This window comes from Prionailurus bengalensis, chromosome A2 (assembly GCF_016509475.1).
Source record: "Prionailurus bengalensis isolate Pbe53 chromosome A2, Fcat_Pben_1.1_paternal_pri, whole genome shotgun sequence".
NCBI lineage: Eukaryota > Metazoa > Chordata > Mammalia > Carnivora > Felidae > Prionailurus > Prionailurus bengalensis.
The window spans coordinates 94,761,396-94,786,014 of NC_057348.1; the positions used below are offsets into that span (position 1 = coordinate 94,761,396).

Here is a 24,619-nt window from a genome sequence, read left to right on the forward strand (position 1 = left end):
AGGCCCCTGGAGTTTTGTTGTAATAGTTTGTACAGCATTCTTGTGCAACATTCATTAAGGAATATTAAAAAGGTTTAAAGGCAGCAGTGACAAGTACCAATAGTCACTGTAATTAGAATTAATTAGGATTTCTTAAATTTTCTACAGCAAAAATAGAAAATGGCTCAACTTACAGCTGTTTTTGGAAACTGGAGAGACTAGATAACATTCAAGAAATATTTTATAGTGTTCTCTTTGGGTGTGTGTGTGTTGTTTTGGGTGTGTTTTTCTCCCAGTCTTGTCAAAAAAGTGTTTGTTGGTTTGGTGATTTCGTATATTCATGCCTTTAAATTTAGCATTCTGGGATTTAAAGTATAATGACAAACGAGGGAGGAAAAGGAACTCAGAATGCATGGAATATAAATTGGCATCATGAAAAACTACTGGATTTGGAGTCAGGGGTTCTTGTTCTCTTTTGCCACTTAACTGATTATGATCTGAGGCAAGTAATGCCTATTTGTCTTTAAATCTCAGCTTCCACATTCTTTTTTTCTAGTTGATATTCCCTGACCTCTCCCTACATCCGCGACCATATTAGGTCTTTCCATCGTAGGCTTTCTTTAGTACCTGTACTTTTTTTCAGAGTGCTTTTTATCTCTTGAAATGATATATTTCTGTGTTTATATATATTCTTCCTACCTCGATTAGAATTCATAGCAGTACTGTTTGTATCTATTTGATTCATTACTACCTGCTCTGCCTTTAGCACAGTGGTGGATACATGATAGGCAGTCAATAAATATTTTTTAAATAAATGAACTACTTAATACCTGTCATACGCTGAGTAATTTCGTTCACAGATATAAAATTCCACAACCACACCTCTTACAGAAAGCCTTCTTTGAGGAAATCAGGATATGAGAGGCTCCTGTACCATCTCTTTAAAGATGTATATATGGGAGTACTTTTGTTCATGAAATTTTACACAAACTTTTGTTTCTTACAACTCAGTGAAGTAATGGGCTGGCCTTGACTAAAAGATCATACTAGTAGGACTATATATTTTGATTCATGTCTAGCACCGTGCCTAGCACATGATAAACACTCAATGAATACTCAATAAACAAATATTACAATTAGTAGTTTTTTTGAACTGCCATTATAAAAACTTGACATGTTTTTATACCACATTTTTTAAGTTTCTTGTTTTATTGAGAATGATTACTTATAAATATTGAACTTAAGGAATAAATTATCAGTCATTTTTGTTTACTCATTTATTCATGTTCTAATTAAAGTAAGATACTTGCTTGAGATCTGAATTCGTTTTGAAAGACAAGTGTATGTGGACATAATATCTTTCCAGTAAATCTTGTAACTATTTCTGTGCCTACATATGTTAACATTTTTATAATTGGCTTCCAAATGACAAACACAGATGGCTGTAGTCTGAAGTTTCAGCATGTTTTAGAATAAATGTTTTCCCAGTAATTTAAAGTGTATCATTTCAATATCAGATGATTAGCTAATTGAGTAGAGTTTCTGATTTTTGCTTATCTGCTAGCTTGCCACTTTACAGATTTAAAATAAAAATAGCTTAAATAGCTATAATAAATTAGATTTATGGTATGATCTTATTCCCTCTCTCACATTTTTGTGAAACAGAACTCTTGCTGAAAAACAGTTGTGGGTTTTATTTATTTTTAAAACTCAAAGTATAATTAACATACAGTATTATATTAGTGTCAGGTGTACAATATAACAATTCAGCAATTCTATATATTTCTCTGTGCTCATCAGGATAAGTGTACTCTCAGTCACCTGTCTCCCTAGCCACCTCCCCTCTACAATTTCTTCTCTGTATTTAATAATCTGTCTCTTTTCTGTTTGTTTTATTATTTTTTAAATGTTTGTTTAAATGTTTTTTAAATGTTTGTTTATTTTGAGAGAGAGTGTGTGCGCAGGGGGGAGGGGAAGAGAGAGGAAGAGTGAGACAAGCCCAAGCAGGCTCTGCGCTGTAAGTGCAGGGCCCAATGTGGGGCTTGAACTCATGAACCTGAAATAAAGAGTTGGATGCTTAACCAGCTGAGCCTCCAGGTGCCCCTGTTTTGTTTTGTTTTTTTTTATTTCCACATGAGTGAAATTTATGGTATTTGTCTTTTTCAATCTTATTTCACTTAATATAGTGCCCAGGAGGTCCACCCACATTATCTCAAATGGTACAGCCTCATTTTTTATGGCTGTGTAATATTCCATTGTATATATGTGCCACATCTTTCTTATCCATTTGTCTATCAGTGGACTCTTAGGTTGCTTCCGTATCTTGGCTATTGTAAATAATGCTGCAATAAACATAGGGGTGTATATATCTTTTCAAATTACTGTTTTTATTTCCTTTAGGTAAGTATCCAGTAGTGGGAGTACTGGATCATATGGTAATTCTATTTTTAATTTTTTAAGGTACCTCCATTCTGTTTTCCACAGTGGCTGCATCAATATGCATTCTCAGCAGCAGTGCACAAAGGTTTTCATTTTCTCCACATCCTTGCCAACACTTGTTGTTTCTTGTGTTTTTGATTTTAGCCATTCTGACAGGAGTAAAGTGATATCTTATTGTTGTTTGATTTGCATTTTCCTGATTATTAATGACGTTGAGTATATTTTCATGCATCTGTTAGCCATGTATACATCTTCTTTGGAGAAATGTCTCTTCATGTCCTCTGTTCATTTTTAGTCAGATTGTTTTTTTGGTGTTGAGTTGTATAAGTTCTTTATACATTTTTATGAAACAGAACTCTTGCTAAAAAGCTATTGTGGGCATTATTTTTGAGAATTAATTTTGTCTTGTTTTTTGCCTGATGGAGGAAGAGATGGAAAGAGGGATGATTTTGTGTTTTAAATCACTTAATTGCTAATTTTATTTCTAAGACCATGGAACTTTTTTATATAGTAGAATTAGATATGCCTATTATGTCATCTTAATTGTCTGGTTCTGTGGATCAGTGCTTAAAATGATTGTTTAGTGGTGACTTTTTGTAAAAGATAAATTATCTTTTTTTTCACTCAACGTGTATTTTTTGAGTACTCTTCTAGACTTTGAATATATAGCTGTGAGGAGAACAAAAGTCCTTACCCTCATGCAGTTTACCTTCTGATTAATTGTTCTGAAAATATAGTATGACTTCATATTATCAGTAAAAGACCCAAAACAGTGTCTTGGTAATTTTATGTTCTTAGAAGTGAAGTGATTTGTTCTGAACACCATAATAGAACCATTCTACTTTTTAAACAAAAATTTTATTTATTTTAAGTAACCACTGTCCCCCATGTGGGGCTCGAAATCTCAACCCTGAGATCTAGAGTCTTGTGCTCCTCCAGCTGTGTTAGCCAGGCACCCCAAGATCCATTTTACTTTTAATCCATATCTGTCCATTAATAACTTTTGCATTTGGGTTCATTTAGCATTGGATACTGTTGTCTCAGAGGTGTTTCTTAAAAAATAAAATTTTTTATAATGCAGTTTTAGTTTTCTCCTTTGTACATAGAAATAAATATTAAATATAAGGGTGCCTGGGTGGCTCAGGTCATGATATCACGGTTTGTGGGTTCAAGCCCCACGTCGGGTTCTGCTGACAGCTCAGAGCCTGGAGCCTGCTTCGGATTCTGTGTCTCCCTCTTTCTCTGCCCCTCCCCTGCATGCACTCAAAAATAAAGAAACATTAAAAATTTTTTAAATATTATAAGATGTATGTGTGTGTGTGTGTATGTATATATATGTATATAAAACAAATGGGAATTTCAAACAAAATTCTTCATCTTTGTCTTTATATCTTCTTCTGGGTATATTTTCTAACACAACATGGAATTTTAAGAAGTTTCTGAAGTTGAACTTAAATATTAAAAATGTCATTATTGGGGCGCCTGGGTGGCGCAGTCGGTTAAGCGTCCGACTTCAGCCAGGTCACGATCTCGCGGTCCGTGAGTTCGAGCCCTGCGTCGGGCTCTGGGCTGATGGCTCAGAGCCTGGAGCCTGTTTCCGATTCTGTGTCTCCCTCTCTCTCTGCCCCTCCCCCGTTCATGCTCTGTCTCTCTCTGTCCCAAAAATAAAAATAAACGTTGGAAAAAAAAATTAAAAAAAAAATGTCATTATTAACATTTTTCTTAGTTTTGTGCTCTCTGTGGGATCTTTTGAAATGTGCCTAGACTTTGATTCTATTTACAGATAATATATAATAGTGTTTCAGTTCGTTCATTTTTAATGGAGGATTTGCTATCCTCCAAAGTAGTTTAAATGCATTCCAGCAGCTTACTAATGTACAAATAGAGGCAACTGGTCTTGCATCTGTTCCTTAAGCAGGCATGAAGTAGGAAAACAGGCTAGTTGCTAAATAACTGGGGAAAAATTTTTTTAATGTGATCTATTTTTACATTCTACAAAGTCAGTGATTGATATTTCCGATTTATGAATTAGACATATTTATTAAGTAATCACTTTTATATAGGTCATGTTTTTCTTCATCAGCAACAGACAAAATAAATATAAAATACGCTGTATGTTATTCTTTGGGTTCTGGTATTTGTCACATATTTTGATAGTTAATATCAGCATCATTATTAAGATTGCTTTAATATCTCATATGTGCTTGGTCTGAGTAGTTATATAATTAATATACTGATACTATATTTCTTCTTTTTAAGACATGAAGGGGTTTACACCTGTTCCTATGCTTTTGTTTCTTTCCTCTCAATGATCAAATAGCTCAAATTAAATTTAATAATTGGTGGTTAGTAGTTGCTTCATATAAAATTTAGAAAATTTGTTGCATAAAAAAGCAAATTTTGAATAAGTATAAGGAAAAATACTTGTAATCTCCAGTCTGGAGAGATACCAGAGTTGTGGTTATATTCTTTCAGAATTTATGCCTATGTGTATAATGTTATTAAAATTCAAGCTAGTTAGAATTGTTGAAGGCTGTGTCTTTGTTGAAAAAGAGAAAAAGATGGACACCATTTTCATTTTATTAAGAAACGGTTCTATTGCATATTATTTTATATACACTACTGTCATAAACATGTTATTCTTTCATGTTTTTTGTATAAACATCTTTATTATTATTGCTTTATTAATATTGCTTTAATTGAGTTAATCCAGTATTGCCCAAAGTATGTAATGCATACTTCTGATTTTAGGTGATGACAAGATATTTTAGGTGATATCCTGATTCAGTATTAAATAATAGTGAATAGTACTGTAAGAAAGTTAATACCTTTCTAGTTTTTTTTTCATCCCATCTGCTTACAATAAGCCAAAAGTCTATTTGCTCATATATCCTTAATATTCCTTTAACACTTGCCTGTTGCTCTATAACCTTCAGCAGTAATACCTAACTAAAATTTTAATGTAGTTTTATTTTTCATTACGTTCATTTCTGTTTACTGTTTTATTTAAGGAAATCACAAGTAATACTAGCTTTTAATTTACACCAGGATAGAAAATCTCCTTTTAAAATAAATTTAGACAAGTATGCTAGTTAAAACATGTTAAGTTAATGATGAGTACAGATGGCAGTAGGACATTGCAGAAGTGCTGCTGATGATGTGCAAATGGTTAGGGGATAGGAAGCACTGTTGTTGGACATTTGAATTATTTCAAAATTTTTCCCATTGGGTAAAAGGCTGCAGTGATCATTTGTACAACAAAATCTTTTGCATGGACTAATTACATTTAGTATAAATTAGAAATCCCAGAAATTTCACAAAGCAAATGCATTTAGAACTCTTATCCAGAGATTGCACTCTGACCAAGCAGTGACTGAGAGTGCCTGTTTTCCCTTATTCTGCCTATCTCTGGGCTCATTTTTTTTCTTTAGACGTGACATTTTCAGTTCTCAGTATTTGAATAGCATTATTCAGAAGTATCTTACTTCTTTGCAATTCAGTAGTTATGTTAAGGATTCTAATAGTTGTCCTTTATTATTTCACTGATGATTTGATCTTGTAAAGAAAGTAACTCCAGGGGCACCTGGGTGGCGCAGTCGGTTAAGCGTCCGACTTCAGCCAGGTCACGATCTCGCGGTCTGTGAGTTCGAGCCCCGCGTCAGGCTCTGGGCTGATGGCTCAGAGCCTGGAGCCTGTTTCTGATTCTGTGTCTCCCTCTCTCTCTGCCCCTCCCCCATTCATGCTCTGTCTCTCTCTGTCCCAAAAATAAATAAACGTTGAAAAAAAAAATTAAAAAAAAAAAAAAGAAAGTAACTCCACAGATACTTTTTCTTGATCACCACTATGAAAAAAGCAAGTATCTCTAATGATAATGACAACTTTTTTTCTGTAGCTTGCCCAGTTTCGACAAAGGAAAGCTCAGTCTGATGGACAGAATCCTTCTAAGAAGCAGAAAAAAAAGAAGAAAACTTCAAGCAGTAAACAAGATGTGTCAACATACCATGCTTTGAATCTTGAGCACTCACGGAGTGATGAAATGTACATAAATAGTTCTCAGAGAGTAGGAACAGCTGTGACTCCTGAATCCACAATAATCAAACGTGACGAGATCTTTGTTGAAGTAAGTATTCATTTAAATTTTGAACATTAGAATTCTAAGTGGAAAGTTGTTGTAGTAACAGTACTCATTAGCACCCTGTGCAGTTTTTGTGTGCTTGATTCAACAAACGTTTGTAATACAACTGTGATATATCAAGGATTCAGCACCACGGATGCAAAGGTAGATATGACAATCTCTGCCCTTTAGGAAAGTCAGTCTAGGGGGGAAGGTGGATGTAAGATAGGCTGTGTACTCTGATTACAGCTGTGGTAACAAAAATGCATATGGTACCCTAGAATACCATGATTTGGGAGAATGCTAAATCGGCGTTAGCTATCAGCAAAGAAGTAGGCAAGACAACCTCTGTGGTAAAGAAGCAGCATTCACAAAGACATGAAACTGTGTGATGTGATTTGGAAACTGTAGGAAGTTTAGTTTTAAAAGGATCACAGAATGATGGGGATGAGTGGTGGTAAAGATGTGGGGCAGGAGATTGCACCTGGCCCAGAGAAGGCCCTAAACAGAGGCTAGTTTTCTTCTTCTCATTAATGGTGTAATTTCCAGAATATGGCAAAGAGGGAGAATTTAAAAGTGGATTGGGATGGTGGGTGGGATCAGCCACCAACTAAGACCAGGAGTAAAGAAGGTTGGGGTGCTTAGGAGAAAGAGTGGTGGAAAAGGCAGATAATAATTATAATTTGGATTGTGCCCTGTTATATTTATGTGGAAACAGAAAGACTTAGATATTATTTAGGATTTGAGCTTTATTCAAGAGGTCAGGAATGTTAGAGATTTGCTGTTCATCCTAAGAATGGATCTTTTTGAGATTTTCCTACTTAGAACTTGTTGAGCATCTTGGATATGTAGATTAGTGTTTTTCATCAAATTTGGGAAGTTTTCAGACATTGTATCTTCAAATATTCTTTCTGCTCCTTTCTGCCCCCTTCTTCTGGATCTCCTGTTATGCATGTTGGTATGTTTGATATTGTTGTACAGATCTGATGCTCTGTTCATTTTTCTTCATTCTTGTTCTTATCTTCAGACTGCCTAATTTCAGTTGAACTATATTAAAGTTTGTGGATTCTTTCTTCTTCCTCAGATCTGTTAAGCCCCTCTAATGAATTTTTCATTTCAGTTATTTTACTTTTAATTAATTAATTAAAAAAATTTTTTTAAATGCTTATTTATATTTGAGAGAGACAGAGGGCAAGTGGGGAAAGGACAGAGAGAGAGGGAGACAGAATCTGAAGCAGGCTGCAGGCTCTGAGCTGTCAGCATAGGACCCAGCGCAGGTCTTGAACTCATGAACCATGAGATCTTGACCTGAGCCGAAATTGGACACTTAACCGACTAAGCCACTCAGGTGCCCCCCTTTTTAATTTATTATTAAAAAAATTTTTTTAAACTAATCTCTACACCCAGCATGGGACATGAACTCATAACCCCAAGATCAAGAATCGTATGCTTCACCGATGGAGCAAGCCAGATGTTCCTCTTTGGTTCTAAGTTATTTCTCTTTAGTGATCTTCTCTATTTTGTAAGGCAGTATCCTTATAGTTTTCTTTAGTGTCTTAGACTTTATTTTATTCACTTAATTTTATTCACTTGACCATATTTAAAATGGCTAGGGACTGTTTCTAATGACTGCTGTTTTTCTTATGTATGGGCCATACTTTTCCTTTTTCTTTATGTATCTTGTAATTGTTGAATCTGAACCTTTTAAACAGTAGAATATGGCAACTCTGGTGTTTGCTATAGTTTGCATATATATTTGTTATTTTTTCTGCAAAACATATCGGTATCTGGGCTTTTCACTAGAGTTAGCATTTCCACTGCAAAGAACGTCTTGTTCACCATTTTATCCTCAGTACCACAGCTTTTAGTACACAGTATGTACATTTAATCTATAGCTGGTTAAAGGGCATAAGTGAATGAACCATGAGGGCTTAGGTCATAAAAGTATTTTTTTTTAATGTTTATTTATTTTTGAGATAGGGGGAGACAGCATGAACGGGAGAGGGTCAGAGAGAGAGGGAGACACAATCTGAAACAGGCTCCAGGCTCTGAGCTGTCAGCACAGAGCCTGACACGGGGCTCGAACTCACAGACCGCGAGATCATGACCTGAGCTGAAGTCAGACACTTAACTGACTGAGCCACCCAGGCGCCCAGGTCATAAAAGTATTTTTGATTTGGGGTGCCTGGGTGGCTCAGTCAGTTAAGCGTCCGACTTTGGCTCAGGTCATGATCTCACAGTCTGTGAGTTCAAGCCCTGAGTCAGGCTCTGTGCTCACAGCTGGAGCCTGCTTCGGATTCTGTGTCTCCCTTTCTCTCTCTCTGCCCCTCCCCCACTCATGCTCTGTCTCTGTCTCTCAAAAATAATAAATAAACGTTAAATGTTTTTTTAAAAAAGGTATTTTTGATTTAAAAGAGGGGTCACATAAGTTAGCAATCACCGAGACAGAATTTTAGAATAGGGTTAAGTTTATTTCTGTTCTTGGCATCAAATTACTACATCAGAGAGTAGGTAGGCTTAGAACTTGGTATTGAGTGCTGAATAAAATTAAAGTCTAGGTGAGAAAGGAGTCAATGATGGTTTATTTTTGTTGAATGAATATCTAGGTCTCTTTTCTCACTTGTAAAATGAGGGTCTTAGATGAGTGGGTGAACAGTAAAAGCAGTAAAAATTTAAGTTTCCTCCTTGACTCTTTCTAGTACCTATAAGCTGAGGGAAGCTTGGAAAAGCCATTCACCTTATACCCAAATTCCAGGGATGTAAGGATGAAACAGGGATGTCTTAGAAAGTGTTTTATAAGCTTCAAAGGTGTTAATAACAACAAGACTGTTATATTTCTTCAAGTTGTTAATCCTTTTCTAGCATCAAGATTTGATGGTTTTTTTAACCTTTTTTTTTTTAATCTCTAGGTCCAACATGGGGCTCAAACTTATGACCCCAAGATCAAGAGTCATGTGCTCTACCAACTGAGCCAGGCACCCCAATGATTTTTCTTTTTGGAAAAATTGAACCCTTTTGACTAACATTTTAATAAAGATCTTTTAGTTAAAAGAGACGTAAGAATTTGAGGGATGATACCTTATTTGGTGCTTTTGTCTTACGAATGATTTGTATGTAGTGTATGTATGACTCTGTGTGAAAGAAAAGTACCTCTTGATACATTTATATTTAGAAAAATGCCTTGTGATAAATAGCATATGTGTTATATAGCCATTGTGATTCATAATCAGAGTGAAAATTTTACAGGTTTGGGGGCACCTGGCTGGCTTAGTCAGTAGAGCATGTGACTCTTGATCTTGGGGTTGGTTGTAAGTTCAAGCCCCACCTTGGGTGTAAAGCTTACTTAAAAAAAAATGAATAAAATAAAATCCACATACTTTAAAAATTTTTTTAAAGATTTGAATAATTTTTACTAGTTTTTTTAGTGATATTTTTATGTGAATTTTCCATCATATGTTATTAATAGTAATGGGTTAATAGAGTACAGTGGGAGGGAAAAAAGACCTTAATCTAATCAATTTTTACTTTTGTTTTAGCCAGAAAGTGAAATTTCAACTACAGCAGATGATTATAGTTCAGAGGTAAGAAAAATTAATACTATGTATGATTGACTTTTTATATTGATTTTGAAACTTCTTGATTATTAATACTTTATTTCTTGCAACTCACATGCTTATGTATTTTTATAAATATAATGAAATATAGCATAACAAAATATAATGTAAATGACCTAGAAAACCTGAAGGTTTATGTTTTTCTCTATATATTTTTGCAGATTGTTAACTAAGGTCTTAAATCTGTTTGCATAGCTTTGACCTTAATTAAATAGAGGCCTTGAGTTTCTAGGAAAGTGATATTGAGATTCTAGGATACATGATTGTCATAAGGTATCCATATTCAACACCGTAAAATATTTCATTATACAGACTGTTTCACATTTTAAATAATGCTTTTGACAAATGCTTGAATTCTGTAGAATTATATGAATTCATTTATTGAAATTAATGTTGCAGCAGTGATTTTTAAAATAGGTGATAACATGTAATGTAGGCATTTGTCACATTAGGAAATATCTTTATGTGTTGTTAATATATGTCATATGTTATTGTTTTATTATTCTTTTAGGTATCATTGTCATTTCTTTGGTCCAGAATTTGAGAATATGGAAAATTATTCTTTAAATAGTTTGGCAACTCAGTGTATTCCATAAGTTTTGATATATTGTAGGTTTCTAATACAAGGGGGAAAAAAGACAACTTAATATTCTTAAATGAACAAATTACTGTTTTGAAGTGCTAATAGGAGTGAAAACTTTGATACTCCAAAAGTTTAATGTGCTTAAAAGCTGGGAATATACTTATTAGTAATCTGATCAGGAAAATAATTAACCAGGGTTAAGTAAATAAATTGGCACCTTGTTTACGCTATATAAAGTTGCCTATATGGGAAATATCTCAGTTTAAAATCACAGCTTGCAATTCTGAAAATCTAGCCTTGAGAATTTAAATTTGAAGCTTACATATGAAAACAACACTGTTTTTCCTTTTCTGTAATGCCTTATATTCTTTTAAAAATTTTTATTAAAAAAATTTTTAAGGCTTATTTTTTAGAGAGCGAGAGAGAGAGAACACAAGCAGGAGAGAGGCAGAGAGAGAGGGAGACAGAATCTGAAGCAGGCTTTAGTCTCTGTGCTGTCAGTGCAGAGCCCGACATGGGGCTCAAAATCATGAACTGCAAGATCATGACCTGAGTCGAAGTCAGACACTTAACCAACTGAGCTACCCAGGCCCCCCTAAAAAAATGTATTTTTATTCATTATTTTAAAATTGAAGTATAGTTGATACAAAATATTATAATAGTCTCAAGTGTACAACATAGTAATTTGACATTTATATACCTTACAAAATACTCCCACAATAAGTGTAGATACCACCTGTTATCATACAAAATTATTATTTTTTAAAGTTTATTTTGAGAGAGAGTGTGTACAAGAGCAGGGGAGGGGCAGAGAGAAAAGGAGAGAGAGAGGATCGGGCTCCAACTCAGGGCTTAAATTCACAAACTGAGATCATGACCTGAGCTGAAATCAAGAGTCAAACACTTAACTGACAGCCACCCAGGCGCCGTTACCATACAAAATTATTACAATATTATTAACTATACTCTTTATGCTGTACTTTACATCCTTGCAGCTTATTTATTTTATAATTTGAAGTTTCGATCTCATTCCCCTTTACTTGTTTAGCCCATTGCCCTACTTTTCCTCCCCTCTGGTAACCACCAGTTTGTTTTTTCTCTGTATGTACGAGTCTGTTTCTGTTTTATATGTTCATTTGTTTTTTAAATTCTACATATAGATGAAATTATATAGTATTTGTCTTTCTCTAACTTATTTCACTTATCCATGTTGTCACATATTTCATTCCTTTTTATGACTGAGTAATCTTCCATTATACACAGACATGCACACACACACACACACACACCCCACATCTTCTTTACTCATTCGTTTGTCGATGGACACTTAGGTTGCTTCCATGTCTTGGCTATTATAGATAATGCTACAATAAACATAGGGGTGCAGTATATATTTTTGAATTGGTGTTTTCCTTTTCTTTAGGTGAATACCTGGAAATGGAATTAATGCATCCCATGGTATTTACATTTTTAATTTTTTGAGGGACTGCCATACTGTTTTCCATAATGGCTACACAAATTTACATTCCCACTGACAATGCACAAAAATTCCCTTTGTCCCATGTTTTCAGAAACACTTGTTATTTCATGTTTTTTGAAAATGGTCTTTCTGATGAGTGTGGGGTGATAGCTCATTGTGGTTTTAGTTTGCATTTTCCTGATGATTGGTGATGTTGAGCATCTTTTCCTGTTTGTTGGCCATCTATATGTATGTCTTCTTTGGAAGAATGTCTATTCAGGCCCTCTTGCTCATTTTTTAATTGGATGTGTGTGTGTGTGTGTGTGTGTGTGTGTGTGTGTGTGTGTGTGTTGAGTGTAATGAGTTCTTTTTATTAATTCCGGTATAATGAACATACAGTGTTATATTAGGTTCAGACATATAGTGATTCATCAATTTTCTGCAACACTCAGTGCTCATAATGATAAGTGTACCCTTTAATCCCCATCACCTATTTCACCCATCTCCCTTCCATCTCTCCTCTAGTCTCCATCAGTTTGTTCTTTATAGTTAAGTCTGTTTCTTGTTTCTTTTTTTTTTCCTTTGCTCATTTCTTTTGCTTCTTAAATTCCACATATGAGTGAAATCATATGGTATTGTTTTTCTCTGACTTATTTCACTTGGCATTATACTCTCTGCTATGAGTTTTTTTAATATATTTTGGAAATTAACCTTTCAATAGATATATCATTTACAAATATCTTCTCTCATTTAGTACATTTAGTAGGTTGCCTTTTAATTTTGTTGATGGTTCCCTTCATTGTGCAAAAAGTTTTTAGTTTGATGTAGTTTCAGTTGTTTATTTTTACTTTTGTTGCCCTTGCCTGACAAGACAGATAGAAAATATATTCTAAGATTGATGTATAAGAGTTTACTCCCCATGTTTTCTTTTAGGACTTTTATGGTTTCAGGTCTTGAATCCATTTTGAGCTTATTTTTGTGTATGGTGTAAGAGAGTGGTTTCATTCTTTTGCATGCAGCTGTCCTGTGTTTTCAGCACCATTTATTGAAGAGAATATCTTTTCGCCATTGTGTATTTTTGCCTCCTTTGTCATAGATTAATTGACCATATAAACATGGGCTTATTTCTGGGCTCTCAGTTCTGTTCCATTGATCTATATATCCATTTTTGTGCCAGTATCATACTGTTTTGATTACTGTAGCTTTGTACTATGGTTTGAAATCAGGGACTATGTGTCCTCCAGCTTTGTTCTTCTTTCTCAAAATTACTTTCAGTTTTTTGGGGTCTTTTATGATTCCATACAAATTTTAGGATTATTCTGTGAAAATGCTATTATAGTTCAGATTGCTTTGGGTAGAATGGACATTTTTAACAGTATTAATTCTTTTGACCCATGAGCATGGTCTATCTTTCCCTTTATTTGTGTCCTCTTCAGTTTCTTTCATCAGTGCCCTAGGTATCAGTACAGGTCTTTCACCTCCTTGGTTAAATTTATTCCTAGATACTTTATTCTTTTTGATGCAGTTATAAATGGTATTTTTCTTAATTTCTCTGCTAGTTTGTTGATAGAGTAGAGAAATCGATAGATTTCTGTATATTAATTTTGTGTCCTGCAACTTTACTGAGTTCATTTATTAGTTCTGATAGTTTTTTAGTGGAATCTTTAGATTTTTTTATATATAGTATCCTATCATCTGCAAATGGTGACTGGGCTGCAGCTGCTGTAGCTGTACTGGTGGACGGGGATGGCCCCTAGCAAGGCTGGCCAAGAGGCCAGGCTGCAGCTGCTGCAGGTATGCTGGCGGGTGGGGTAGTACGCAGTGTGACTGACTGGGAGGCTTGGTGGCCACTGTCTTGAGCCTGCAGGTGGGTGGGACTCCCTAGAGCAGGAGTCACTTTGGAAGGGCCCCTGCCAGGGCAGTTGGGTAGGTTGGGGTGGGTTCACAGGGGCAGGGAGAGTGGTGCTAGGAAGAGAGAGTGTCAGAACCAGGGCCCAGCTGTGCTGAAGGAAGGCAAGAAAAATAGTGTGCGCCAGCACTTCCATTCCTGGAAAAACTTCCTGCAGATTCTTGCCCCTGGGGCACACACCCTAAAATTAATAATTTTTTTTCACATATAATCCAGCTGCTTTTCAAACTGCTGTCTTGTCCTGGGTCTCCGAGCAAGTGATGCTGTACACTGGCCTTTTAAGAGCAGAGTCTTGGTTTCTTATAGCCTTCTGGCTCCCCCAGTTAAGCCAATTTAAAACCAGATGTTTATGGGGGCTCATATTTCCAGTGCATATACACAGTATGAGGGCTTCCCGCTGTGGGGCTTGAACCCCTCACTCCTTGAGGAGGGCCTTCACACCTGTGAGATCTCTCTTGCTTGTGGGTCGCTGCACAGGAGGTTTAGTTTCTGATCTGTCTCTGCTCCTCCTACCCTTTTCCATGTGGCTTTTTCTTTGTATCTTTAGCTGTGGAAAACCTGTTCTGCTAGTCTTCAGGTTGTTCTCTGACAATGAGTTGGGGTGTATGTAGTTGCAGCCTTGGTGTGTTTGTGGGGAGAGGTGAGCTCAGGAACTTTCTACTTGGCTCTCTCTCTCTTTATAATGCCTTAATTCTTCTTCTTTTTTTTTTTTAAGTTTATTCAGAGAGTGTGAGCAAATGAAAGGAGCACAGGCGGAGGCGGGACATAGGGAAAAGGAGAGAAACTATCCCAGCCAGGCTCCACACTGTCAGCCCTGGCTTGATCCCACAAACTATGAGATCAGGAAGTCTAGAGTCGGTTGCTTAGCTGACTGAACCACCCAGGCTCCCCTTTTATAATGCCTTAATTCTTATAGTGTCTTTCTTGATTAAAAGTTTCAGGTATTTTTGTTCTTGAACTGCCTTTGTCTTTGGGACACCCAAAGACTGCACAAAATGCATTTTTTTCTTTACACTAAGTTGAATTTTTTTTTTTTTTTTAAATAAGCCAAATGGCTACAGGTCAGACCATCTCTTATATGCCTGTGAAATTTGGTTAAATTTATATAGCCTTTTTCTCACTTTTGGGATAAGAGAGTAAACTTTAGTTTTTATTAATATAGATTTGAAAGGTAAAAACATTAAGATTGTGGTTTTCAAGTTTTCTTTTTAAAAAACGATAATATTGGAAATTCTTGCTACAATAAGATATTTTTTGCCTAGATTTTTTAAATTGTAAAACTGGTGGGTATTGTGAGGTCCAGAAAAATGTATTCAAACTATTTATCTGTGATACCTAATAAATATGTGTTTTGAATTAAGGTACAAGTAATATTTAAATGTAAATCCTGCAAATAAAAGTTAGAATATGTTCACAATGATTCAACAAGAAAAATATTCTATGTGTATATGTGTATAATTTCTATATATTTGCATGTATAATTATATATATGTTTTATCATTGTATACATGAATGATTGTGTACATGAATAAATATATGCCCATACATACATGTGAAATTTTTTTCCAAACAAAAATTTCAGGAAAGATACTTCTCTTTGCTATGTGACATATCCTTTGATACTTTCTCTTTTTAATGCTGGTCACAAAAACCAAATTGAATAATGACCTATAACCTGAAAAAATAGTTTCTTAGAAGATTACATTGGAAACAGGTATTTATGAAATAATTTTTGACAGATTGACCTGATTTCAATCATAACCCTTGTGATATTACATATTTTGGGCCTGGATTCAGAATGGTTATGCTATGACAAGGTTACATATTCACTTTGTAGAAAACAGCAGAAAAATTTATTATGAAGTATTTGGTAGTGTCCCATTAAGATTGCTAACACGGAGGCTGGTTGAATCCATGACACTGGGCTAGTTGTGGGGGCTTTAGCCATTACTTTTGGTGATGTTAAAACTGGTGTGACTGGGGGCGCCTGGGTGGCGCAGTCGGTTAAGCGTCCGACTTCAGCCAGGTCACGATCTCGCGGTCCGTGAGTTCGAGCCCCGCGTCGGGCTCTGGGCTGATGGCTCAGAGCCTGGAGCCTGTTTACGATTCTGTGTCTCCCTCTCTCTCTACCCCTCCCCTGTTCATGCTCTGTCTCTCTCTGTCCCAAAAGTAAATAAAACGTTGGAAAAAAAAATTAAAAAAAAAAAAAAAAAAAAAAAAAGAAAAAAAAAAAAACTGGTGTGACTGGAGCTAGAATTACAGGGAACTTGTAAGCCATAGTCACACTTTCAGGAGGCAGAAGAATCATCAGTAAATGAAATTTGTCAATTAAGACGTAAATTGACCCTGTAATTCTTTTCATATTGGAAATTTTAAGGAATTATCTTTTAGTATCACACCCTCCCCACCAAAGGAAATTCCTTTCTAGGAAACACATAGATTACAACTTCATTACAAATGCCAGGTTTGCAGTGTTTAATAATCTTGATTACTCTTGTTTGCCCTTGAGTATTTTTAAAATTTCAAAATTACAGTTTTTAATTGTGGGCTACGTAATTATCTTGTGTGTTATTTAAATATCACTGTCATTTTTCTGGGTTGTAGGGAAGTAAGGTAACATAAAACAACAGGAGCTTTGGAAACTTGTGTTCAAATTTCACCTTCATCACCTCCGTGGTGTATCAACTGGGGCCCATCACTGAAACTCTGAAATGTAGTTTTTTTCATCTGTAAACAAGGATACCTACTTAACAGTGTAGTTGTGAGGGTTATCTGATAATAATTAGTATGGTGTTTAGTATATAAAAGACAATCAACAAAGGTTTTGTTTTTTTTTTTTTTTTTACTGTTCTTCAGTAGAAATGTGCTCTTCCCACTAAGCATATGAAATGATTAATGAGAATTCTTTTAACAAATTATTCTCAAAAGGAGTTCAGAGTATGATTACTAGTTTAGAAATTTTCTGCATATAAATATGGTGTGCATTTAATTTTCTTGACTTCTTTGGCCGGTATTTTCGTTGGGTTGACCGATGGATTCAGGCTTAGAAATAATTAGATAATATTTTCCTATGACCTACCTAATAAGATCGGTTTTGAGTAAATGTATATACAATTACATATACTAGAGAAATCAGACTGGATAAAAAAGTAGCCTTCTTACAAATTAATTTAAATTATATGTAATCTGTTAAGTCCTTCATGAAGGGACATTTCATATCCAAAAAGCCATATTAACATGAAATATTTTTATTGATACCCTTTGAGCAGGGTTATCTGGAGGAAGCTGTGAATATTGTAGGCAACCTAGACACAAGATAGGTAAATAAATGTACTATGCTAAGTGTGGAAAGATGAAATGATAGTAGAGCATACACTCTCATGGATTTCATGTGATTATTCAGTGCTTCTTAACCGAGTTGCTTATACAGTTCATGATATTTCTGAAATGGCAGGCTGGAGTTGGAGACATAGCCTTTAGCCATAAAGTTATATAAACTTAGCCTTCCAACTTTGACTTGGGTATGGTGTTTTGTTTTGTTTTGTTTTAGTGTCACCTTATTTTTTTTCTCACTCTCTGCATCAGTTTTATTGAGGTATAATTGACAATTAAAAATTGTATATATATTAAGTTGTGCAATGTGTTTGATATTCAACTTGACTTTCAATAAATGATTTTAGCCTCGTTACTTAGCTCCAATTTCCCCTAGGCACATTGAACTCCTGTAATTCTCATACACTTTTAGGAACCATCAGATTCTTACTTTATTAAAACATTATTAATATTTTTGAATATGTGTAAGTATAAATTAAGTATTATAAGGATATTAATAGTCTATTTAAATTAATGTCCAATGAAAGGAAAAAGTTTTGGTGTGAAGGCCATTTTATGGTTATAAAAAAGATCATCCTCTGAATCTTTCTGAATAGCAGTATTTTTATGAGGTGATACTTACCTCTACAGAACATTTAAAAATTTAAAATGTACCTGACTTGTACTTTCCCTAGTCTACATGTTATCCATGTAAATTGAGTAAATCTGTGAATTCAGAAAGAATATATTAGTACAGCCTAAAGGTTTAAGTAACTTTGATAAATGCCACAGTAAAAAAAGGAGATTAAGGGAAGTTTAGGCTTTTCTTTAGCTGAAGGAGTTTGTCAATCTAATCTTCATGTTTCACATTACTAATTTACTTTCATATTACAGTTTACCAAGTATGGTGTTAGAAGACTAATGTAAGAAGGGTTGAATGCTCTATCTTTTAGGTATCAATAAAATATTATCCACATTAAAACAATAGAATAATTTAATGTTAACTGTTAGTGATTCCAATATTCTGAGTATTTCTATTCTAACTTCAGAATATAGTTTATTTTAGTTTAGTGCTGGTGAATAATCTTTTACCTATTTACATGGTATTAAATTTTTAAAATTTATTAATACTGATTTTTATGTTTATTATAAGAACATGTAATTAAGTTTTGAAAATGGTCTTGTATTTTAAGAAGCCAATACATACGAGTTTTTCAAATGTAGTTTTGCTTAAGTTAGATAAAAATTAAGCTGAACATTGGCTGTATAATGTGTTGGATACAATTATTATAAATCAGTAACTTACTACAGAGTTATATCATCTCCACTTAAGGAGTATCCATTGCTTACTATTATATTTGAAGCTTTTCATAAAATCTATTTCATAACACTGTTACTAGAAAGCAAACATTTTAGTAGATGCTTATTAAAATGCTTTGTTCCAGCATCAAGAAGAGCTAATTGAAATTTAGAAGGATTTAATTGGAAAGTTAACTTCAAGTGACTTGATATTAATAATTTTAATAGATTTAGTACTCCTATCTTCTGATAGTTTTTCACATACTGCAATATTGTGTTGCCATAAAGATGACGTTTTTTTTTTTTACTTTAGTTTTAAGAAAAACCAAGGAATAAAACTCTGTTAAAGAACTCCTAAATAGTATCTTCACCTTTTTTTTTTTTTTTTAATTTTAAGTAGGCTCCACACCTAAAGTGGGGCAGGCTTAAACTCACGACCCCTAGGTCCAGAGTCCCCTAGGTCAGGAGTCACATGCTCTACTGAGTGAGCCAGCTAGGTGCTGCAGTGCTTCCACTTTTTAAAGGGATGTGGTTCATGTCCTAATTCTGGGATAGCCCGTCCTATATACTTCAGCAGTAAAAATTTCATTATCTTGGATTCTATTAATGTAGAATTCTATTCTATTCTATTAATGTGGAATTGTGAATAATTAAGATGTAAACAGGAATAAAGTTCTTTTGTGCACTGTTGGGGGGAAGGAGGAGATTGTTAAATAGATTAATTGACCTGAAATTAATCTTCCACCAGGTCAACCCAGGAGACGTACTCTGTCATCCTTCTTCCTCCCATCCCCAAATGTTTGTGGTAGAGGCAGTAATATGTTATGGAAAATCTCTACATCAGTTAGGGTTGGCATGGCTGTCATTTCCCCAGGGAAAAGTTGGGGGAGTGTTGTTTACCTCTTCATCTCATACCCTTTGACCTGATTACCAACCTTCAGTGAATTTGCACAAGCAAATGATTTTACTTTAAAATGAATAGAGCTTAATCAAAAAACAATTATTTAAATGATTATAAGGCAGCATTTTGTAGAAGAGGATTTTAGTAACTTGAGGTCTATAATTCCCCTTCTGAAGACAAAATATAAACTGCACTTAGAACTTTGATTCATGTAAACAAAAATGTATAGTACAGTGTCTTCTGCATTGTAAGCCCTCAAGTGTTTTAGGAATCATTGGCATTTGAAATGATCATACTGTCTTTTATATATTTAAGTTTAATCGCTGTATCTGTTTTTGCCAATGAGGCATTTTCCCTATCCATAAAATATGCACGAATACAGTTAGCAGAATTATAATTGTTAGCTTTAAATAAAGTTCTATCTAAAATCATAATATATCAGGAAATTGTTTTTGTACAGGTAAATGGTTGCAGTTTTGTGGTGAGAACAGGAAAGCCCACAAATTTATTAAGGGTACAGTATTTAAAACTACTTATGATACTAATGTTTTACACTATCAAAAACCATCTGGCTTACTAACAAAGCTGTTTCCTGCATGCATTTCTTTCTGTGTGTGATTTCTAAATGCTTTTAATGTTTAACAAAACAAAATTAGCTGTCTTTTGTTATAAAGCTCAGTTATAACCAAATTTGTAGATATTTTGTTTTTGCTTTTAAGGTATATAGCACATTAATAACAAAGTAGGTAGTCATTCCAGTAAATTCTCAGGTGATAAGTGATATTTTAAAGTGGACTTTACTATGGAATTCAATATTTGAATCCCTCTTCCTGAGGAATGTTGTTAGTATGAATTATTAAATATCTTGGATTGATTTAGGAAGAAGAATTTGGTGCTGATGATTCTTATTCTGAACATGGAGCACAGTACAGTCAGACCCACTTAGAGATGATGGAAAATGAATTGGCTGGCAAACAACATGAGATTGAAGAGCTGAACAGAGAACTAGAAGAAATGAGAGCCACCTACGGGACTGAAGGGTTACAGCAGGTATGCCTACTTTATGTGGCTTTTGTTTTGTTACAAAAACAAAAACAGGAAATTTGAATGCTAGCATATGTAAATAGTACATAACTTAAGTCATAGTAACTTAAGTTATCTCATAATATTCTTATACATATCATAAACAACTTACTTAACACTAAGATTCCATGAATAGGGGTAATACAATCTGGAATCTTTTGTTTAACTTTATGAGATAGCTAGGCTGAAAGCACTTCAGTAGAATAGATGTTTTTGTAATCAGCCTGAGAGAAAATATGGTGCAAACCGCATCAGAATGTTATGACTTAAACTCATTAAAAATGTCAGCGAGTCCTTGTAAAGGGACCTCTTGTGGTTGAAATGACATCTGTTGTTTGTGGCAGTCAGTTATAAAACCAAGGTGAAAAAGACCATTGATGAAGACGACAGAATACATTTTAGTTTCATCCTCTCCAGGAGCAAGTGAGAATCGAACATGTCTATGATGATGTTGCCTGGGAACAGATTGGGGCACCCCTGAATATAAAGGCACTTGTCCTTCTAGAAGCAGATAATCGATAAGTTAGACCTAGTGTATTTTGTTCATCAGGTAATTTTTTTTAAGTTGTTTTGGAAGTAAAACCAATTTCTGCAAGGTAATTTTTTCAAATATGGATGAGATTGCTTACAATTATAATCTGCCTGGGCACCTGGTTGAGCATTCGACTTAGGCTCAGGTCATGATCTCACGGTCTGTGATTTCGACCCCTGCATCGGGCTCTGTGCTGACAGCTCAGAGCCTGGAGCCTGCTTCAGAATCTTTGTCTCCGTCTCTCTCTCTGCCCTTCCCCGCTTGTGCTGTCTCTGTCTCTCTAAAAAATAAATAAACATTAAAAAAAATTTTTTTTAATTACAGTCTGACAATGCGTTTTGTATATTTTTGAATAGTTGCCTGTACTAATAATCAGTTTTGTTCTAAAAATAAGTCTGGCAGGGGCACCTGGATGGCTCAGTTGGTTAAACATCTGACCCTTGATTTCGGCTCAGGTCATGATCTTATGGTTCATGGGATCAAGCCCCACTCAGGCTCCAAGCTGACAGCATGGAGCCTACTTGGGATTCTCTCTCTCCCTCTCTCTCTCTCTGCCCCTTCCCTGCTTGCACACACTCCTACACCCATCTCTCTCTCTCAAAATGTATAAACTTCAAAGTCTGGCACTTACTATTTTCACTGATGTCTTTTAGTTACAAGAATTTGAAGCTGCCATTAAACAAAGAGATGGCATCATAACCCAGCTTACTGCTAATTTACAACAAGCAAGAAGAGAAAAGGATGAGACAATGAGAGAATTTTTAGAGTTGACAGAACAAAGTCAGAAATTACAGATTCAGTTCCAGCATGTAAGTATTACTAATAGAACAAAATTTATTAGATTTTTGGTAGTGAAGTTTTTAAAAAATGCTCATGAGTTTTAAAACAAATTTAAACTTAAAATCACATCTACTTATAATGTATCATGTTGGAAAAAATAACGAACACCTGTTATTAGGTTAACCAAGAATGTAACTAGTTCTTTTGTGGTTTCTTTGCTGTTATTTTCTTTGTTCATCCTTGTGTGTATACTGAAAGTCTGCAATATCTTTTAAGTCTGATGGGTGGATTTTTGCAGAAATTAACATGTAGCCACATCCTACCTTTGCCAACCCTGGTATGATTTTATTTTATTTTCTAAAATGGTAACCAGACAGAATATATTTCATTTACCTTTAATCAGAGCCATAAGAATGTAATTGTATTAATCAAGGTTTCTGATGGCAAGTACAGAAAATAATTTGAGATAGGTTAAGCAAAGGGAGAAATTTAAATACAGGCTTATATTACAGAATTCAAGGTGGAAATACAACCAGGCCTCTGAAAGGGATTGGAATCAGAAACTAGAAGGATATCAGGAATCCAGGAAGTACTGTCTTTCAGGCCCTTTTTCTTTCTGTAGGTCTGCCTTAGTCTTCCCTATTTTATTAGACTTTTTCTGCTTTGTCATGGGATAATCTTACTGTTCAGCTTGTATGATGTGCCCATACTCATCTGATAAGCCATGACAGCATGTTTGCTTGGGTTTCAAGCCTATGAATCTAGCAGATTTCCCAGAGAGCAATTGTGAGCTGAGTAATATCCCAAAAGATGTCTATTCCCTAGCGTAATCACTTTAGAATTTAACTTGGGGGTTTCTTTCTGTTTTTAAGTTACAGGCTAGTGAAACTCTGAGAAACAGCACTCATAGTAGCACAGCTGCAGATTTGTTACAAGCCAAACAACAGATCCTCACTCATCAGCAACAGCTGGAAGAACAAGACCATTTATTAGAAGATTATCAAAAAAAGAAAGAAGACTTCAAGATGCAAATTAGTTTCTTACAAGAGAAAATTAGAACATATGAAATGGTATGTTTATTTTAAGGAAGTTAGCCAATGTACAGCAGCTTTATAATTGAAGTTTTTTATGCAAGTGTTTATATTTTTTGTTATGTACATGAATTACAAAATTTCATAATTAAGAAATGTTCTTTATATAAAACAACTTATTTCAAAAGCAATCGGGAGTCTTACAATAATAGTTTTTAAGATAATACTAATTACTGAGTTCCTTGGAAGTGATCAGCCTATGTTAAAGTGAGTTCTCAGGAGAATCTAAATTTATAAACATGAGTAACATTCTTTTTATCTTTTCATCTATAAGTATTTCCACTCATTTTACCAGTGGTTATGAAATTCTGAAAATATTTCCAAGAAAAAATGAAATTTTATGGATTTTAATTAGAAAAAAATAGGGGATTCTCCTTTCATGATAGTTATGTTTTATAAAGTTCCATGGAATACTTATTTAGCAAATAAGTGGTAATAGAGGAAAAGGGGGGAAATGTATTATATATTATGTATAAATATGTAAATATGTATGTGTGTATATGTATGTGTTTATACACACACATATGTATTCTAGAGAATATATTTATATATACATAGATACACAACATATCTCATAAGATTATAATCTTAAATCCTAAAAGTCACTCATCCCTGTAGGTTATATTTTATTTGTTTTTCAAAAGAGAAAATGGGGTTCACCTATGTTAAATGACTTGACTGAGGGTACCCTGCTGACACTTGTCAGACTTGTGATTCAAACCCATACAGCTGGCCCAGAGCCATATTTCTTGTGTTTTACTGCACTGCCCCCTCTTGCCTCCATCCTCTTCACCATCCATGTTTTCCTAATAAGGTCTGCCTTCATAAAGGAAGTGACTCAGGGTAGGCTTTAGGAGGAGAGGATATTTGAGGCAGGTCTGGAATAATCTCTCTCTAATTATATTTCATTTTCTCAGCAATAGTTCTGTGTGGCACATAGTAGCTACTCAGTATTCATTTGGTAAATAAGCAAATACATTATGAATCCGAACTGATAGAGATAGGAAGGACATTTTAGAGGGGGAGTGTACATAAAGACCCAGGACAAAAGATGTTAAAAATAGATAGGTAGCAAAAAATAGTTTAACCAGAAATAGTCTTTGAAAGTCAGCCTTTGTAGGGGCACCTGGGTGGTTCAGTTGATTAAGTGTTCAACTATGGCTCAGGTCATGATCTCACAGCTTGTGAGTCTGAGCCCCACGTCGGGCTTTGGGCTGACAGCTCAGAGCTTGGAGCCTGTTTCGGATTCTGTGTCTCCTTCTCTCTTTCTGCTCCACCCCCCCCCCCCCCACTTGCGCGCGCTCTCTCTCTCCCTCTCTCTCTCTCAAAGATAAAACATAAAAGAAATTTTTTTTTAAAGTGAGCCTTTATAAAGATATTTTTAACATGTATAATATGATAAAATGAAGCAATAAAAATAAACATTTCCTGGGGAGCCTGGGTGGGTCAGTCAGTTGAGTGTCCAACTTTGGCTCTGGTCATGATCTTATGGTTTGTGGGTTCCAGCCCCATGTCGGGCTCTGT

The 24,619-nt window shown here is 34.9% G+C and overlaps 1 protein-coding gene across 6 annotated transcripts in view; it reads left to right on the plus strand.

Moving 5' to 3' along the window:
* The window catches only part of AKAP9 (A-kinase anchoring protein 9), a 154,474-nt gene that overhangs the window by 16,725 nt on the left and 113,130 nt on the right, over positions 1-24,619 (plus strand). For 5 of the 6 annotated variants that reach the window (XM_043588818.1, XM_043588819.1, XM_043588821.1 and 2 more), the window contains exons 2-7: positions 6,311-6,538; positions 10,069-10,113; positions 20,070-20,123; positions 20,489-20,659; positions 21,878-22,033; positions 22,877-23,074. In XM_043588818.1, coding sequence (XP_043444753.1) covers positions 6,311-6,538; positions 10,069-10,113; positions 20,070-20,123; positions 20,489-20,659; positions 21,878-22,033; positions 22,877-23,074 — 852 coding nt within the window. The remainder of the gene's footprint in view (positions 1-6,310; positions 6,539-10,068; positions 10,114-20,069; positions 20,124-20,488; positions 20,660-21,877; positions 22,034-22,876; positions 23,075-24,619) is intronic. The other variant, XM_043588820.1, reaches the window with a different exon arrangement.